Here is a 20,945-nt window from a genome sequence, read left to right as displayed (position 1 = left end):
TTGACCCATTTCAATTCATTAAACCAAATCGATTGAAGGTTACAGAGTACTCTAGGCATGAAGCAAAACGGTTTTAATACAGAGAGCTGATTTTAATTAAAACCGAATCATATACTACCATTTACAGAATGTTTTAGAAGACGTAATTCTGACTTTTGTTATGATAGGGCCCTCTATCCCGTTTTCAATCTATTAAAAATGCAAAAGCAATAAGTAAAACATTCCAAATACTTAAAAGATGCATACGGGCCAGTACAGTACTCATGATACCATTTACAATCCAACCTGTCTAATAAGGCCAAGGCATCTTATAATACTTGATGTTAAGTGCATTTTCAACTGCAAGAAACAGACAAGTTCTTGGTGAAGTAACCTCATATGAAGGCAAATCCGGGGGAAAGATCTCTATGCGAAATGAGATAAATTACCATGTGCTGTTCTCGACATATCTAAAATATCAGTTCTAATTTACAATACTATAATCTTCAGTCATTGAAGTAATTAAACATGCCTTTAAACTATATAAATGCTATATCATCGGAAATATCACAGCAATTAAACCACTCAATCTTTCAAGATCTTATGCATTGTACCTGTTTGATAACCCAATTAAAAAAAGTAAATAATCAGCATACCATAGGGCCTTTAGATTTTATGAAGATAAAAAAAACACATTTGAATCCATTTTATAGTATTTCCCAAAACTTATGTAGAAATGTATGTACTATATAGTAATACAGATGATCTGTGCAGCGCATCTTCATCAAAACCGGTTTTTCACTTCAACCAAGTAGATCATCACTTAGCAAAACAAGCCCCAAGCCACCCAGAGACTAGAATCATGGGTTATTTGTTCACATTTTATGAACAGGTACGTAGCGTTTCATATCATTTATTCACCTGAGTTTAAATCTTGAACAATATACATCAGTATGACCCTTACTTGACACCAGCACTTATGGAGGATGAATTGCATCTTGAATTGTACTGGCTAAAAGTCACAAATCCGAACACTTTTCGAGTTTTTATACAATTATCTTGAAGAGTTTTTGTTTTATTAAGTTTATATTTCGTATGAAACATCTTTGGTTAATGTGGCATCTTCCAGACATAAACTTAAACATACAAAATATCCACCAGCTGAGTCAATTAAACCTAACCAGTGCTGTAGCCAGACTTAAAAAAAAACACCGAGGCAGAACGGTCCAGGGTCCGGGGCCATCCCCCCACCCCTGATATATTCTTTGCAAGAAGCGATTTCCTGCATTCAAGGGTATCTTTGGTCAATGTTTTTTGTACATTGAAGCAAATGAAGTAAGTCGAAAAGAGTTATTTTTCAAGCTAATTTCTATTTGCCCCGAAAAACACCGAGGCAGCTGCCTCGGTGTGCCTCAGTGTAGCTACGGCACTGCTAACTGGCCATCTGTTTACAATTATTCTACTTAATTATTACAAACATTTATTTAAGCCATCAATTAACATTCAAAACAACACAGAATCATTGTTTTGATTTATTTGTATAGTCTCAAATAAAACCAGTTCATACAAATGCATTAAACACATCATATGTTTTAAGATTTTTAATGCCGATATTTCATTATTTCCTCCCTTGAATTGAATTTGAACAAAGCATTAAATACTTTCACATAACAATTGTAGGTGAGATTAAATATGTACATATGTACATGGAACATGGTTGTGAAAAGACAAAAGAAATGAAACCTCAACTTCTATAAGTCATTTAATATGGATTCATGTAAAAGAAATGTGCTAGTTATTTCATGTTGATAACAGAGTTCAATTATAACTTAATATATAATTTATAACAGAAGTGCATACAATCCTAACATCAAACTATAATTGTTATTGAAGCCAATAAGTGTCTAATTGAGCCGAAATCAAAATAATTAGACAAGGATATGTATACCATTCATTCTATGATATTAAAACAATATTATTAAGTTGTATTATTTTGGTTTAAAAGTGTAAAAGTGCCAGTTTCACATTTTGCCTAATTGAGGCAAAAGCGAAAGAAACTAGGCAAATGTTTGGCTATCACATTTATAATAATTAATTATAATTATATGATTAATTATAATCAAGAATAATTCTTATACTGGATGTAAAAATGTTACATAATGTTGAAACTTAAACATTTCTATGTCCTAAATTATTACCAGGAGCATGGTTTTACAAGTAAATGTTTTATGCTTATAATGCTCTTGTTCAGAGATTCATGAGGTTGTTAGAAATATTTAAATCTGTAATCCATTATTTAGTGTGTCTTTTTATTTAAATGTTTAAAAAAAAATATAAACAGTCCAAACTCTATAAATTATAAACAAACACAAAATACATATCATATTTACACTAACAGTCTGCTAAACATTTGATGACATTGATAAATTAACTACAACAACTATTATTATTATTTACATTTTTAATGTTGTTCCCAATGTTTGAAAGTCTGAATCTTTTGATACATTTTTTGGGGGGGATCTTTGTTCATGTCACAAATTATTTTAATGAATTGTTTAAAGACCTGTGTTCAGTGTCATTTATCTAGGTTGAACATGATTACTAGGAACTGTCCTTGTACAATCTTCGAATTGGATTCTCAGCATATCACCTGTTAAGTGAAAAAACACAGTCATAGTTAATTTTGCTCAAGTTTTTTTTATAAATTGATGCAAATTTATAACACTGACCCAAATCAAGTGTTATACAAGGAACTTGATGATGTTGCATAAATAACTCTAGTTTCGGTTACATTTTAAAACTAATACAATCTAATCTATAAACAATTTTGAGTATTGAGTATCTAAGAAATATTTTAAATGGCTGTCTACAAAGAATAAATGATTTAGCACAGAATCAATGAATTAAATAAAAATGACATACCAGACATGAGGATTGCAAGAACCTTTCCTGGGTAAAATTCCTCAAAATTGTCCCCTGGCGCCCTATTCTTAAACAAGGCATTGACTGAGTCACCGACGTTGAATTTTTCCTTAAAGTAAATTTTTTTTCAGTGTAAGATCATGATATTATTTCACGAGTGTCATAGAAAAACATCATTCACACTATTCTGAAAATAACCTTGCCTATAGCTTAGCTTTGGAAATTATTAATATCTCTTTAATAACAAGCTTCCATTCTGGGTTGGTCTATTGCAACAAGTCTGATAATACAACCAAGGTATCTAACATTTACATAATATTTTATCCCTTTAGATTGTACCTGTTTATTTCTTTTCTAAACACTGTAAACCAATTTTAAGTTACCTTTTTTTTGATGAGCGTCTGGTTCTGCTATTTGTATTGCTTTCGGCCTGTCCTCTGATAACAGTTTCTGATGGTATTGGCATAAGGATTGTGGCTTCCGGGGTTAGGAAGATGTCATCAAGTTCTGGATTGGAGATCATGTTGCAGTTGGTTGTCGTTGAAGATTCATTGTGATGTTCATCAATAATAGAGTTGCTGGTGGGTGTTGACGACATTTCGGGCTCCATGTTAATATCTGGTAGAGAGTTGTTGGTGAAGATGTCATTGTCTTGAAGGAAGGTGTTTGCGTGTAGATCATTAGTATTTTCCAAATCTGAGATGGAAGACCCTGCCCCAAGTGAGACATCATCACTGTCACTGTCAGGCTGCCAAAGAAAACATGTAGGATCCATCAAAACAGTCCTTCCAAATTATGGCATATTCCCACATGGATACAGTGTATTCAAGATTTTTTAATGCACATAAAATTTGACTTAAATTTTCAAAGAAGGTTTATGTCATGGAATTTAATGATTGGAAAAACTTGGACAGTAAAAACTTACCGCAAATACAGGGCGGCTGTACCGACAAGTCCGATTTCCAGGAATTGGACTTTCAAAGTTGAAGATGTCTCTTCGGGCCTGAAACAGTTTTAGTTAATAATAATGAAATCTTCTTATCATTATTTTACTCATTGTCCATTCTGAATTTCATCAGAAATCACTTTTTTACTTATAGCCGTATCTAGTGAGTGATAGGGTAAGTTTTATGGCAAAATAATTGTTTTTAGGTACAATTATAAAATAAATATTTCATTAATTGTATTACATGTAGCATTATTGTTAAAATGCCTTGCCTCATATCAATATGGGTTACAATTTGGCAAAAAAAGAGATTTAATTTCCCTTTGAGACCAATTAAAGTGAATAACAATTAAAACCATTCCATCTAAAAAGTAATTCAATTTGTTATCAGTCCTAACCTCGCCGTTGTGACCAGTCTGCTTTGTCTTTGCAAGCTCCTCTTCTAGGGATGCCACCTTCTGTGCCTTCTGCGACTGTAAAATAGATCATAATGGATTCATATGGAAGCTATTTCACTTTCAAAGCAGTGTTTTTCTAATACCTTCTCTTCCAGATTTAAGTAAAGTATTGTTCTCGTGTAATACTTAAGTAGAATATTACAAGTACCAGCTGAAGGGGTATTCTGCAGTTCCATTTGCTTGATTTCATCTTTACTATACATGTTTATAGAAAGTGTTAAGGAATGTAAAAAAAATAATTAACAATCTCAGCAGACATGCAATTATTCTTGACATACCAACTCCCTCCTTAGCTTTGCCACCTCAGCTCTAAGAACTGCCAGCTCCTGTTTGGCATCAGGGTCATCTGGGCTCGGTCGACACTCTCGTGTGTTCTTCTGAAAAAAAAGTTTTTTTTACTAACATTGAAATTAATGATGGTTTCTAAAAATGTACCTCCTTCAGGTACGGCACTGTTGTCTTCTTCCTATTTCATTTAGTTGTAAGAAACTTTAAGACAAATTTCATCATCATCATCATCAACATTATTTAATTAATCTCCAGACTCATTGTCTTATTTTGGGAGTATACCTTTTCTTTTATCAGAGATTCGTTCATCTCTTGGGGACCTATAACACCGTCATCAACCTGTCGCAGGACAGAGAAGATGTATAACTCATCATAGCAGCCTGAGATTCCCCGTATCATATTTCCTTTAAAGGATATGTGAAGATCACTGAAAATGACATAAAATAATTTACTGTACCCTCCCTAGAGTTCAATAAATACTGTTTTATTTAAAGCACATATACAAACAGAAAGGTATATATATATTAATTTATATACAAAATTATGGACACGTCTTTTAACCATATATTTTGGTCATATGTGACAAATTTAGTAACTTACTCATGAACTGCAGCTTTATTGTTTATATATTGGGTTATTATCTTGTTTATTGAAAAACTACTCATATATTCAACCTTACATGAAGTGCATTCAAGTTGATAGGAATTACAATTGTTTTACTATATTTTATATATGAACTCTATGTTGCTATACGCTAATAAGATTAAGTACTTGTGTTTGGTCATGATATTGTCCAGAAGCTTGTATGTTCGGCGTGACAGACAAGCACAAGAGAGAGCCTCCTTGAACAACCCTCCAAACTGGCTGTGTGTTCCATACCCCTGTAATATCAATCGAATAATGTTTAATATTATAATAGTGATTATCAATAAGTCTATAAAATTATAGGGTCAGTATGAAATAGACATTTAAAAAGTTTAAAACAATTTGGTTTCCAATGTAACCCTGTTGAGAATCTGTTCATGAACTGTTGAACTTTTCATGAACATTAATGAGCTGTTCATGAACATTCATGAACTGTCCATCAAGTTCTTGAAAAAAAATCATCAACATATACTAGTTAATCAACAGTTCATAAAACAAAGTTGATGATTTTTTCATGAACTGTTCATCAAGTTCATCAAAAGAAGTTCATGAACCTTATGCTATAATGATAAAAATCATCAATTTTCTTGCACAGAATTCATCAAAACATAAGTCCATGAACTGTAGTTTCTCTATAAGTTCAATAGCTTAGAGGTTCATATCCTTTCAATAAAGAAAAGGGGATTAACACTTATTATTTCAAGCTATATATATATTAATTTTCAATTAAGTTCATACATTGTAATTCATTGCCTGCTCACATTGCCGTCGCCATTTTGTCAGTTTTGTAGGAAGCATCTCTGAATCCCCTGCTTTGCCCACATCAGGATGAAGGTTTCTCATTATCTGAAAATGTAACATGTTCATTCTTCCATCCATATATAATGTTTTTGAATTTTTAGAAAAAAATGTTGAATATTTAACATGGCAGACACCATGGTCATTGACACTCATTGCAAGTTTTTGTCATGGACTTTTAAATGTTGGGACACATTGGCTTTTAAATGTGTCAATTATTATATTAACAACTTGCATCCTTCTTTGATGAAGGATAAGGTGTTTCTGTGCTTCGTGATTAATTGGTGCCAAGTCATGTTTATAATTTGAAACATGAATATACATCATTTACCCAAATTTCAATTTATAAAATTATGTTTTAAACATTTCTATATAAATAATCTAAATGCTACTAAATCTGATAGGGTTTCATTTTGTTTTATTTATATAAGTTCATCAGTTTTTTTTACCCTGACACGATGGCTGAATGTAAATGGACGACTTGTATTTTGGTCGTGGGATTGGAGATTCGGCATCTGAAAATTAGTCATAGTATATAAAAATATTTCTTTAAAAACCAAACTATAAATGACCTGGTTATAATCATTAAATTGTATTGCAAAGTCCATGAACCAAACTGTTGCAATTTTTTCCAATAAGCCAATAATATCAGAATTTCTTAGATTTAGTCTAGAATAAAATTGTATTTGTACCTAATAACACAAAACTATATTAAATAAAAAAATCACATTTCCTCCCTGCTTAGTTAGTGATATTATAGTGAGATTATACAAAGGACTTATTTTCAACAATATTTTTTTAAATTACCATGACTGAAAAAAGTCAGTTGAGCCTCATCCATGATGTGCTTAATCATCTTTGTGAAGGTCAAGGACTCAGAGATCGCCCCTGCGAAATGTGACCATGGTTCACCATGTTCATCCATGGTTATTTAACCATGGTTAAACCATGGTTATGACATGGTTTAACAAAATAACAAATGGACCACAGTCTACAACCATGGTTTTGACAGACCATGGTCAACCCAAGTTGAACCATGGTATATAAACCATGGTCAACCACAGTTGAACCATGGTCTATAAACCATTGTCATCCTAGGTTGAATCGTGGTCAGAAAAGAATGGTCAACCAAGGTTGAACCATGGTCAGAAAACCATGACTGACATATATTACTTGGTGATGCACGGATGACGGACATAGAGTGATCACAAAAGCTCACCTTCAGCACTTTGTGCTCAGGCAAGCTAAACAAATCAATAATCACAAACAGATAATGTAAAAACCATACCTGTTAATCTAATAATGGATAAACTCTTTTTTATTTCAGTTAAAGATTCTATGTATGTTGTCAGGTTACCAAACCAACTAGGACGTAGTGTAATAAAGTAGGCATAATTTAGGGTTTAAGGTATTAGACTGATAAATATTTCTATAAGCCATAAGACAATTACATCAAATTCAACTGCATTCTCAACAATGCAGTTTTTGTGCTGTTAGTTTCTTAAACTTCCCTCATGAAAAAGTATGGTCTGTCAATATCATCTGAATTTAGCTGAATTTTGCTGAAAATTTGTCTGAATACCATCTGAATCATTGCTGAATGTGTGCAGATAACCCTTCCCTAAATTTGCCATGAATTGGATGTGGAAAATGGGTGGCAGTTGGTGGAGTATTGGAACGGGTGGCACTTGGTGTAAAACGATGAAAAACAGAAGAAAATGGGACATTGATCTAATTTTTCACCATTTTCCACCAAATGCCACCCCAACGTGGCAGTTGGTGGAGTATTGGAACGTTTTCCACCAAATGCCACGTGGCAAATTTTTCCACCAACTACCACCCCAACGTGGCAGTTGGTGGAGTATTGGAACGTTTTCCACCAAATGCCACGTGGCAAATTTTTTCACCAAATGCCACCCCAACGTGGCAGTTGGTGGAGTATTGGAACGTTTTCCACCAAATGCCATGTTCAGTTTCTTTGATCTTTTTTTCACCAAATGCCATGCCAATGTGGCACTTGGTGGAAACTACGTGGCACTTGGTGGAAATAAAATCATGGGATTTATAATGAAGTATGCATACAACAACCTAAGAACAAAAAACAACAACAATTCTTTGCAGTCATTTAGTTTCATATGTACACAAAATTACAAAGGATCACAGTTGATGGTGAAGAGCTGTCTGCATTTCTACATTTGGAGAAATCCTGAAAACAGTTTTAGTATTATTTATTTTGGAGGTTTCATTTTAGCTATCATTATTCAAAATTTATTTTAAAATTACAACATTAAAAACATACTCTTAAATATGTTTTTTCAGCTTTGGGCCTAGCCAGATTAATACCAAGTATTACAACAAAATGTTATACCATAACAAAATATATAATCCAGACTTATACATTGAATCATTGCAAATATGTTTTACAAGAGCACTCCACTGTTTTATTAGCAATGACAATACAGGTAAAAAGTTAATTTAACTACCGGTTTTGGTATTTTGAATATCGAAATGTCAATAACCTGTTTCTTGTCTTTAGTGATGCACATCCGGTTGTTGTTTTCTGCAAGTTTGGCTATACTTCTGCTATAGAAGTCCTCTATTCATATTTGTTTCTGAAAAAGGGAACATTTTAATAAATCTGTTCAATATAACAGGGTTTGTCTCACAGCAGAATGTTATTTGTTCTACAATTTGTTCTACAAATGTCTTTGGAAACATGTGTACACCAAGATTCACTTGAATATCTCTATTTTTTTCAAAATCATGCAACCAACAACATGAATAACACCAAGGCTTTGTCAACGATTTTTCTTAAAAATACACACACCCTTTAGATCATATACATCTTCTATATCTTTTCTTGACTGTCATTTAATATTGTTTATCTCACCCTTTTTAGCACTTAGGACTTTTAAATAAGTATTATAGCTAATAAAATATGATAATACTATGAGGCAGTCTTCATTTTAAGTTATTGTAATATTCAAATATTTACCAAATAGGTCTTAGAATCTTGTCCGAGTACATTGTCATCGTTATGGGGGGTTTTGTCTGGAAAAAAATGTGTATAACATTTCTTTATACATCTTCAACTTCATTGTACAAATTAAATGATACTTTTCAAACTTAGTACATTCCTTGACTGAGTATTTGTCATTTCTTTTGGGAAAAAAGTGAAACATACTTGACAGTACATGCATAAAGCTTATCTCTTAGTCAAACTTTAAACAAAGACAAAGAGCCTAATATGTGTAAAATAAAAAATAAAATAATAAGTCATGATCTTTTTTGGTTGTCAATACGATAAAAAAAAACAGTTACCTTATAATCAATCCATTTAATTAAACAAAACTGCACAATTTTTTTTCTCCCTATTCAAAGTTCCACAAAATTAATGCTAGTAACAGTCAGAAGATTCAAATATTTTGAAGAGATTTTCCAGCAGAGAGGTCATTCCAAGTTTAAATCAAACAATAATGGGGTCCCTGTACCTTTGGGGAAATTAAGCAACAGAGAACATGTACACAGAAAACTTAGTTTAACTCATCATTGTCATGATCATGATAATCATCATCACATTGTTGTTGTCATCATCATCATCATCATCATCATCATCATCATCATCAATAACAACATGTTGTTGTTGTCACCACCACCACAATCATCATGATCACTATCACCACCACCACAGTCGTCATAATCACCAATACCACCACAATCATCATATTCACCAACACCACAATGAACCACCAACAACACCACAATTGTCAAAATCAACCACCACCACCACAATCATCATAATTACTACCACCACCACCACCACCACCACCATCATAATCATCATCAATAGAACCACCAATATTAATATAAATCATTATCAATAGAACCACTAACATCATAATCATCATCAATGGAACCACCAACATCGTAATCATCATCAATAGAACCAGCAACATGATGAAGAGTAGTAGGACATGTAGTTATAGTAGTAGTGGGAGAAATCCCCAAAAGTAGTATTACCAGTTAAATAGTAGCATATGTAATGATGCTAAAACAGCAGCATGAACTTCAACAGCAACTGAATGCTATTCTTATTCCGCGATGATACTTTATTAATGGTGAAATTTGCTGACTTCCATTTTACAGAACTCTTGAGATTTTCTAAGTCTTTTTTTCACCAAATGCCACCCAAAAAATTAACTAAGTTCATTTTTCCACCAACTGCCATATGAAAAATTAACTAAGTCCAACCTTTTCACCAAGTGCCACATGAAAAAAAAAACTGAGTTCAATTTTACACCAACTGCCACCTCCAGTTGGGTGGAAATTTCATGGCAGTTGGTGAAATTCTTGATTTTCCACCAAGTGCCACCCATTTTCCACCAAGTGCCACCCATTTTCCACCAAATGCCACCCAAATCCATGGCATTTGGTGGAAGTTGGTGGCAAATTTAGGGAAGGGAACCTGAAATTGCAAAAGCTGAATAAAGTCTGTAACACTAATTCAGAAAAAATCAGCGTTGTTATATGTTTCTGAATTATGTCTGACAACACTGCTCAGTTAAATTTCAGACTTTTATTCAGACTTTTATTTCTGAATATTGGCTGAGCTGCTGAAAAATGGCTGAAAATGGAACAATCCAGACATAATTCAGACTGGTAAGAAAATATTCAGAGGGTTGTTCAGACAAGTTTCTCAGACAGTATTCAGAGAAATATTCAGACATTGTTCAGGTGAGGTCCCCAGTAAAAAGTTTGGCAGTATACCACTGGAATTTCAGTGGTATATCAGCGGTGAATTTTGGTGGTTTTCCACTTAAGGTTTAAGGCTGGTACTCCACAATACCACTGGAATACCAGCCGTAAACTTTGCGAGGAATACCACCAAAATATATCCATGGTTTACCCCTGGAATAAAGTAGCTAAAAATACAAAATCATTCCAAAATTAAGAGCAGATATAGTAGGAAATTCATTAACATTTGTTGACTTATATGGAAAAATATTTAGTCAGGAAAATAATTGAGTCAAAACATAATTCTTAAAGTTCTAAAATATTTCCCTTTTAATATTGAGTGCTTAGCACAAGTCACAACACATTTTTTATAGCTCTATATGTTTGCGTTGGGCAAGATCTGTGACATTAATTAGAAACAATATCCATGTTACAACTTATTTACTTCGAGGTCAGTTAAAACAACAGATTTACAGAACAAAACCTTACAAAACAAAAACATTTGAAAGATATTAAAAAAAAAATAAGTTATGCAATTGAACACACATAAATCTATAACACCGCTTCACTAAATGTTTTATAATAGTTTAAAAATTTAAAATGAAACAATACCAATCATTACAAAATATGACATATTTATGGTTTTGTCAGGAAGTCCAGAGTCCATGTATAACAGTTTTCACTTTTTATGTATACTCCTTGCCGGGTGATGTAATCATTAAAGATGATTCTTCTTCTTTAGGGTTCTTTTGTAAGTTTCAAATTTATTTATCACTGCAACATGACAAACTTTTTAAGCATCTAGTTTAGGTCAACCTACCCTATACAGGAACTGTTTTTCACTTCTTCTTTAATTAAGATGGCATAACTTTTTTAACAGTTTCCAAAATGGCATCTGTATCAATGTTGATGCCGACAGCAACTCACATGGAAGTTGTAACACAGGGTTGATTCTATACTGCAGTGCGGTAATATGTTCCTCCTATTTCCTCATTTTCTTTCTCAAATGGCGGTTGTCTTACACAATAAGTAAGGTCCCAGTATATTGCTTTATTCAGTCCTTGACATTCACAATTAGTCTCTGAAGACTGCAGTCCGTTTCCTTAATACATTTGATGACAAAGATGATTTGACCATGACATTTTCTTAACTGTTGAGGCTTATGATTGAGACTTTGACATCCATCTTCCAACCTGAAAAATATTTCTAATATTGTTTTTTACTGCAAAAAAATGCCAATAACTTAAGGTGAGTTGGTTATTAAATCAGTGCGAATTTCAATGTCACAGGTATATTAATTAATGACCGCTTACTATATTTTTTCGAACCAAAAAGTGATTTTTTTTTTTAAAAGATTCTCATTCCTGTCTGTCACCACCCACTCCAAAATGTTTTATTTGATGAATAATGGTAACTGCAAAAATAACCAAACTATACACAATAATCATGTTTAATTTTATTGAATTTGATTTTGTCATGGACAGTACATTCATAGGGTGTCACCTATGTGCATAGCAAATAAGTTCCACACATATGCCATATTTGTTTTTAAATCAGGATGAGAATCTTTCAATGTGCTTTAAAAAACATCAACTTACTGAGGGATTTGGCAATTTATGGCTTAGAATGTTTTTCTCATTCTCTGTTTAATGAGATAGATCTCCTTCACAGAAATCTAATTGATTCTTGTGTGGACGGACGATTTGTTTTTGCAAGCTCCTATAGGCTATAGGCTGGCTAAAATAGATGAAACAACACTTCAGTTTATTTGGCTGAACAGGTTAACAAAAATGTGAAAATAAAAGACAAACATGGCTCGTTAACTTAGCATCAAGTTTCTGAATAGACAAATTTATTAATTGGCAACACAGGATAAGTGATTTGAGATCATGAAAAATGTGATGTTATGGTAAAAATATTGAAAATAATAACTATCATAAACTATGAAAGATGACTGACAACTGTTCCTACTTCTAGATAAAAACTAGCTCAACAGAAGTTTCATTAACAATTACCTTAAGAAACATATATAATAGTTGTTAAAAAATATATAACAATGAAGAATTAGCTGTATGCTACTCAAAAACACTCGCTAAACTGTGTTTCTACACAAACGTATTTTGTACATTTGTCGCGAAAACATATAACAAAGAACTTATTTGCTCACAACTTTTAAATGTTATAATGTCGTTTTAAACAATAATATTAGTGTAAAAGATAGTTATGAAAGTTATTTAATAACACCAATTACTTTGTTTTAACTTACCTAAAATCGAAGAAATAACATTTAATTTATTTGGCGCGTTGTCGAACACGGCTGAAGTTCGAAATTACCTCCGCCAGTGAAGAGCGTTCTCTAAAACGCGTAACCGTAAAAGAATAAGACTATTTTGTTATATATGTGAGGCAATCGATAACAAGTTGTCAAATTAATTGCAATATTTTCACATTCATAGAGATCGTTATCCTTTCAATTTTATTTTAATTTTATTTATAATTAATAAAGACGTAAGCGATCCGTAAGCGATACCGGAAGTGGGTGAGAAAAAAACATCAACACCGGACATCGGATTGTGTCATTTTCAATGATTGTAGAGTCGTTTTAAGTTTAGTGAACCTGTAAACAATATACCTTAAACCTGTTTGACAACTAATTAACCAGTGCTGGCAAAGATGTTTTGTAAATTAAAGTATTTTAGCAAATAGGGCAATTCAGGATATCTCTATATCTTGCGTCAACCATCAAATTCGGACAGCCACGAATTCAATTAGACCATCAGCATGTTTTTCCTGGATTAATTTAATACTGTACCCTCACTGGTCTTCAATTCTATTAGTTGAAGTGTTATTTTTTATAACACTGTCTAATAGTGAGATCAATTCCAGCTCCCATTGTGATTATCTCTATCTTGGACGATCTGATAAAAAAGCAGGTAAGTGTAATAAAATTGGAAATGTTTAAGTTATATTTTATTCTGTATTTAATTGGCAATACAAGTTTTAATTATAATGTATACAAGGTTACATTTAAGCCCATCATGGTCAACTGCCAAACAATTGGTCTGTTACCTTGACCATGTTCACTTGAAATAGACCATGGTTTATAACTGTCTTATATTAGACCATGGTCTATCATGGCTGACTAAACTTGGTTTATTTATTGTGATCTTGGTCATCATTGTTCAAGACCATGGTTACCTAGTAGAACCTGGTTAGACCATGGTTGATCATTGTGGACCATGGTTTATATATTGTGGTCTTGGTCAACCATGGTCAATCATGGTTCAAGACCATGGTTACCTAATAGAACCTGGTTTGACTATGTAGAACCAATGATTGACCATGGTTGACCATGGATGAACATGGTGAACCATGGTCACATTTCGCAGGGGTGTGGCTCAATGCCATAAAGATGAAGCTTGTTGGCAGAAATGTTGAAATTGGCAGCAAAAAGATCCCTGCCATCATGCCCTGAAAATCATTATTTCACATTTTCCCATGTTTAGACATGTATTAAACATAATGCTGGAAAGATCTATTGATATTTTTAATTTACTTTGTGAATTACTTTTACTGTTAAATTCGTGAAGAAAAAAATAACAGATTTCTTAAGGTTTAATACACTTCTGACATAAGTTTTGAATAAATCACAATAATAATCAAATTTCACATGTTAAGAGTTAAGTCAATACTATAAAAAACCAGCTGTTTTATTTACTCACAACATATGCAGTTACTGCAACCCTGTCTTCTCCTTGAGGTTTAATCTCTGCAACCTTTCTCACAATAGGCTCATGCCCAACCCTATATTTAAAATTACACTCTTGTGATTTCACGTCATAACATTACTATGCAAAAAAAATATTGAAGACATAAAATTTAATATAAAAACATGTGGCTTTCTAGTGATCTTTAAACTAGTAATGTATATAATAAAAGGATTATTAGGACTAATTTTTGATCTGGTATGTCATATTCAGCTTGCGCCTCTTGAAATCTTAAGCGAAAGAAATCATCCGATAATATATTTGTTTTAACGCTGCACTCTCACAGATTGAACATTTTGACAACTTTTTTTTTTTGTGTCTTGGAACGAGCCAATTTTTGCGAAAATCCATGGAAACCCGTTATAAATATAAGACGGCTGACAAAAAATTAGATCGCAGATTTATATACTTTAGTTCAAATTTTTTATGCATTTTTCTTAAACTGTAATCTTATATCTGTGAAAGTGCAGCTTTAAATAGTATTATTTGAATAATGAGTCCTTACACAAATGATTTGTACCAATGAACCGAACCTTAAAGCTGAACTCTCACAGATATACCATTTTTACAACTTTTTTTTGTCTTTGAAAGAGCTAATGTTTGCGTAAATATCTGCAAACCATTGATGAAAGGTGGCTGACAAAAGATCAGATCACAGGTTTTCATATTTCAGTTCAAAATTAATGTTTTATGGCTTAAACTGTTACTAACATCAATTTTTTTAACTTAAATGTAATAATCTGCTATCTAATTTTTGATCAGCTGAGTGACTTATATAACTAGTCAATGTTATCAGGTGATATTACCAAGTTAGGTAAATAGCTTAAATATTCCTTGGTAGCATTGTGGATACATTTTAGGACAAACTGCAATTTTGACAACACCAGTTTGAACCTAATCACTGACACAATCATTTTTTTACATTTTAAAATTTGTTTACAATTGTGATATCAAAGAGTAAAAAAATAAATAAATAATAGTCCCTTTTCATAAAGTTCTCAAAGAATGCAATATGGTAATAAGACTGTTGGTGTAAATATATTAAAATTGAAGGTATCATTATTTTGGAATTGATCATAAACATCATCTAATTTTAAGTTGCAACATATCAGCATGTTTAAGCAGTATACAAGTAATCATTTAAAATTTTTGGTGTGTTCAGCTTTTTAATATGCATGTAGTTCTTGTTATTTTCCATAAATGGAAATAGTCATTTTAGGAGTATCACTCAAAATTCATGTATGTTATACATGTGTATGTATTGAATTTGAATATGATTGTCATTTTTAAAATCATGCAAAGTGGGGCCGAAAGGGTCAAGGTCATGCTTAGGACATAGGACCGTATTGATGAAGGGTTGAATTAACCATATATATTATCATTATTCAATACCAAATGATCTGTTTCTAAATATAAAGAATATATTTATCTTAGCAAGAATTAAAATGACGTAATCCTTTTCAATGTTTTAGGCAATTGTAAATTCTCAGCTCAGAAGCTACATTTGTACATTATAAGTACAATATCAACAATGGTACACATATCCTTTTGAAATATAACACTAAAATTAAAACAGCATATTGAAGGAGGAATGCGAAAAGGTTCAACAAAGTTACATTAAATATAGAAGATATAGACCCTTTTCCTTATTAAATATAGAAGATATAGACCCTTTTCCTTTTCACCCTTTAATACAAAATTTATAACACCGATGTAAATATATTGTGAAAAATAACAACCTCATTGCTAGAACTTTCTTCCCTGGGCACGGGTTGGCTACTGTTTCAAAGAACCAGGAATCATCTTGTTCCATCTTTCGTTCACTGATAATAACAGGACTCTTGTTTGATGAGTATATAATATGTTAACACTTATTAAGTTTAAAACCAAATTATTAATCTAAATCAATAATACTATTTCCTAACAAAAATGTAGGAATACGTAAATCACACTTTATTTCATACCAAATGATTGTACAATGTAGATGTAAATGCTAATTAAGGCACTTCATTAGATATTTATCTAACCCACAAGTGGGTGTGATTTATTGGTATTAGGTTGTAGGATGTTGATTGGATAACTCCGAAAGCTTTTTATTCTTGGTCAGGAAATTTAGCCAACCAGATTATCTGATGAAAAGATTGACACTAAATGGAGGCGGGGAGATTTTAGTAACAAATAATGTTTATGCAAAAACAATTTTTAAATTATAACAAATCCAGTTTCTCTTTGTGATCATTAATTGTTCATATTACAAATATGATCATTGAATGAATCATCACTGAAAGGTTGACAAAATTCAGATCAATGAATTCCTAAAGTTTATAAGTGACAAAAAAAATCAATTCTTATTGTATTCATTATCATTGTGACAACTAACTCTCCTCCTTTCCTTAATTCCCTTAAATTACCATATGAAAAATCAACATATCTTTGTTTACAATAATTATAATGAAAATTGTAGTACCTTAAGTTGTAAGTAGCCTGAACTGAATCAAAAATTGTTTAAAGATCTAATTTAAGCTACAATTTATTACGACTGAATCAGAATTTCTTTTTTATTACATCATCCTATTTAGGATGAAGATAACAGTATTCAGAGTCTGTTTTTTCTGTATTAATGTTAAAAAAATATCTTTGTATGATAAACATTTACAGATTTGGGTGGAATGTTTTGAACTTCTCTTCAATAAGGATTTTTTTAATAGATAAAAAATTAATATTGTCACTCTTTAAGCTGTACTCTTGAATAATAATTTAAAATTATGTTATATCATATTTCATTTAAAATAAAAATTAGTAATTTAAGTTGGTTTTATTTTGCTGAGTATTGTCTGTTAACCCAAGCCAAAACAACATTCCTAATTTATTCCCAAAAAAATAAAATCATGAAAAACATGAGGTGACTGGGTGTGTGTAGGTGTGAGGAAAAGTCAATAAAATTTTGAAATAGAAGGAAAATTAGTGTTTATTATCCTTATTTGTTTTGGACTTATTTTATCACTTGTATGTTCCCAAATGAAAACGCTGCTGCTGCAAATTGGAAAAATATATAATATTATAATTTATTATTTTATAATTGTCAGTATATTAATGAGATATAAAAACCATAATTTTGAAATTCTACCAATTTAACAGTAATTTTTATGACCATCATGTCTGGTGTAAGGGCATTTCCTGTTGATTTTGAATGTTACTAATACACAGAATGGTGTCACCATCATCACACTTTAAAAACATCATCACACATTTTGTTCAAAACAGGCCATAAATGCTTTGAAGTATGAAGCCAGTTTATTTTCAGGAAATGCCATAAATCTTACAAGAACATTGTCAATGATTTGCATGATTATAATATTATTATAGAAAGTAGTAGTAGTAGTAGTAGTCGTTTATTTGTAATATATAAGGCCTCCAGCCCATAATACAAGCATACAATATCATGCAGTATATAGAGTGATGTCGTGTATAAACATATTTACACAATTCGATTGATTTTTTACGCATTGGTTAACACATTCCAAAGTACAGATAATGAATAAACAAAATATTTATGTACAAGCATATATACAAAATTAGATAGATATATAATCGATGCAATAATGTTTATGGTAAAAGTACACGTTCTCTACAGTATCAAGCTATTTATATGATCATTTATGTAATCACATAGATAATCGATTTGTAACATTGATTATATAACTTAAGATTTTGTTATGTAACAGTCATTTGGTATTTACACATGGGTTAAATAAAGCAGACAAATGTATAACTACAAGTTGCATTTCCTTGAAAGTATATATCAGTTTACAAGCTACAATATTGGTTGCGCTTTTTAAAGGCAGCTGTGATATATTTAGCTGTTAGCAATATATTATGCCTATTATTATCAGACATAATTTTTTGAAACGCACCTCTGCTATTGAGATGAGAAATGTTTATAAAAGTTAAAAACTGGTCGCGAATATCGCTATATAACGGGCAGTCAATCATGAAGTGCACTTCATTTTCTACAGTTAATATGGATCGTGTTGCACAGTATTTACAAAACCGTTCGTCTCTTTCAATGTTCATATGTCTTCCTTTTTCAATCATGAGATCATGGCTCGAGCATCTAAAGTTCGCTAGCGATTTTTTGAGCACGTACGGTAATTTAATTAGCAAATAGGGTTCAACGTCAATGCTACGTTTGTAAATCTTGTAACACAAGGCTTTCGGAGATGCACTTATATTATGTAACAGGTCCTGTTTACTGCAGTCAATAAGTCTAGTTCTAAAAAGTGTTAAAAATGCATCTACATTTCCTACACCGTTATTTTCCCATGCATATCCAAATCCGTATCGGTATAAAAGCGCTTTGATGTGGGTTGCCCATGTGATTCTTCCAGCCGCGTCTAACTGTCGCAGCATGATGAAGCACTGTTTAGGGTAGCGGTTGTCACTCATCTGGGTCAGTAATGTCCAATATTTAACACATCGATGTGCTTGGTTTTAGTTCTGTTGAAAGATTCAAAACAAAGTTCCTTTTTTATTTCGAAAAATATGAACAGAATTAATGTTTAATGTTAACACAGGTTTACAGTACTTAAATTATACCTGTTGTACAGTGTACATATATGCAACAATGCAAAACCCAATAGAAAGGATAAACAAAAGGCCTCATTAAGCTTGTTATGAATATCAACATGTACTCTTTATATTTATAAATTAAACTTTACTGGCATATATTTTGATAAAAGAATGGTTACAATATCCTCGGATGGAATAAGCTGCAATTAAGTTAACTTGCATTTAAACAATAAGAAAGCCAACAGTGATTTATCAAAAAATTACATTTTAGTTTTGCAGAAAAATAACTTTATTGTAGATTTCAGCTATGCCTTAATTATATATGATTGAATAAGTGTAGTAATTCAATTTTTAGTTGCAATTTATCATGAACAATAAAGTATCCTAATGTTGCAAGAGGTTATAAATGTAAAAATTTGTTAGAAAAGTAACATGAAATATAGCAGCAACTCAATCAGGTATTAAAGGAAATATGTGCCTTATGTTATGAGAAATCCTTCTTAGCTGTATAGCAAAGTAAATATGTTTTGCTAATCTATATGTGGTCTTTTTAATGTCTTGAAATGCAACTTAACACAAATACAAATTTGTGAGCCAGAGTGGAAAAAATAATTCTTGAAGAACTTGTTTCTAATTCCCTATATTTTGTGCCCCTTTTGTAGTTGGAAATAACATTCAAACGCATATTGCATTATACATGTATCCTTTCAGTTACCGATGAGTCAAGTAATATACCTGCTCGTCTTGGTTCCAAGGTTATGGGTGGAAATTGTAAAACATGCTAGAGCATATTGAAATTTATTTCAAGTGTTTTTCTGTAATAAAAGCTAGCATGTTTAAATAATGTGTATATGTTCTTAATCTAGGTGAATTATTGATATCTGGAGTAGCAGCTTAAATTGGCATCATGTGTCTATAATTTTCGCATTGTAATTATCAATTAAAAATGAATAATGCTATCAATATTTATTGACTTATATAGGGCGACAAGCAAAATCTTCATTTAGCATTGGATTGTGAAATGTAAATGACTCAAAGTAAAATTATAAACTGGACAAATGATAAATACCCTTTATTTAAGTATTATTTGATGTTCAATTAGGCAAACAACTTTGATGTTTCCACCATGTGAATTGTATACTATTATGAATTAATGTGTTAGGTCAATCAGTAATTATCAACTGGATTGCACTAAAACATCTTCAAAACAAATAAAACATATAATGTCATTATCGCATTAAGGATTATCACTCTATTAAATAAATAAAAGTCAATGCAAATGATAATTAAAGGTGAGAACTTACTGATCAAAGATTATTAAATAAGTGCTTAGTCAACAAATAACAGAGAAAACAATTAACTTTTAAAATAATAAATGTTTCATTGTAAAATCACATGCTTTTCCATTTATTTTTCACTATTCATGATTTTTTTTCATTGATTTATGCCTTTGGGTTGTTTCATTTTATAATAAAAATCATTGTTTTGCAAATTTGCTTAAATAAACTGGTTATAATATGCATTTTAATATTGGAGGGGATATCGTCCGTTTTTTCACTAAGAAGGGGGGGGGGCTATCTTCCGGGAGGGCTATGGTCCTAGGGGCTAATGTCTGGGGGGGGGGGGCAATCATCCAGGGGGGGGGATATTATCCGTACCTCAGTTTGCCAAGTATCAGAAAAAACATATCCCAGATTTACAACAGAACTCAGAGCCCACTAACACATCAAAATAATACTAATTATTGGAAATGTCAGTTTTGTTAATTTATTTGATGATCAATTCATTCAGTGAAAAAGATGCATGAGCAATCAGTTTTTGAGAGTTATTGAATTTGCC

General features: G+C 31.8%; 2 protein-coding genes across 2 annotated transcripts; both read right to left on the bottom strand.

Moving 5' to 3' along the window:
• Positions 1–1,544: 1,544 nt before the first annotated feature.
• On the bottom strand, positions 1,545–4,920 carry LOC128224545 (uncharacterized). Its single transcript, XM_052934419.1, has 7 exons — positions 4,876–4,920; positions 4,584–4,682; positions 4,246–4,320; positions 3,827–3,904; positions 3,285–3,649; positions 2,902–3,010; positions 1,545–2,629 (listed from the first exon to the last, which is right to left on the bottom strand). The coding sequence occupies exons 1-7, from the start codon at positions 4,900–4,902 to the stop codon at positions 2,618–2,620; spliced, it is 765 nt and encodes a 254-aa protein (XP_052790379.1). The 5' UTR covers positions 4,903–4,920; the 3' UTR covers positions 1,545–2,617.
• Positions 4,921–14,070: 9,150 nt separating this feature from the next.
• Positions 14,071–16,360, bottom strand: LOC128223500 (uncharacterized). Its single transcript, XM_052932780.1, has 3 exons — positions 16,277–16,360; positions 14,493–14,574; positions 14,071–14,241 (listed from the first exon to the last, which is right to left on the bottom strand). Exons 1-3 carry the CDS (start codon positions 16,348–16,350, stop codon positions 14,071–14,073), a joined length of 327 nt encoding a protein of 108 aa, XP_052788740.1. The 5' UTR covers positions 16,351–16,360.
• Between the last annotated feature and the right edge of the window lie 4,585 nt (positions 16,361–20,945).

This window comes from Mya arenaria, chromosome 17 (genome assembly GCF_026914265.1).
Source record: "Mya arenaria isolate MELC-2E11 chromosome 17, ASM2691426v1".
Lineage (NCBI taxonomy): Eukaryota > Metazoa > Mollusca > Bivalvia > Myida > Myidae > Mya > Mya arenaria.
Note: the sequence above shows the minus strand (reverse complement) of the source record. Positions and strands in the feature narration are given on the sequence as shown.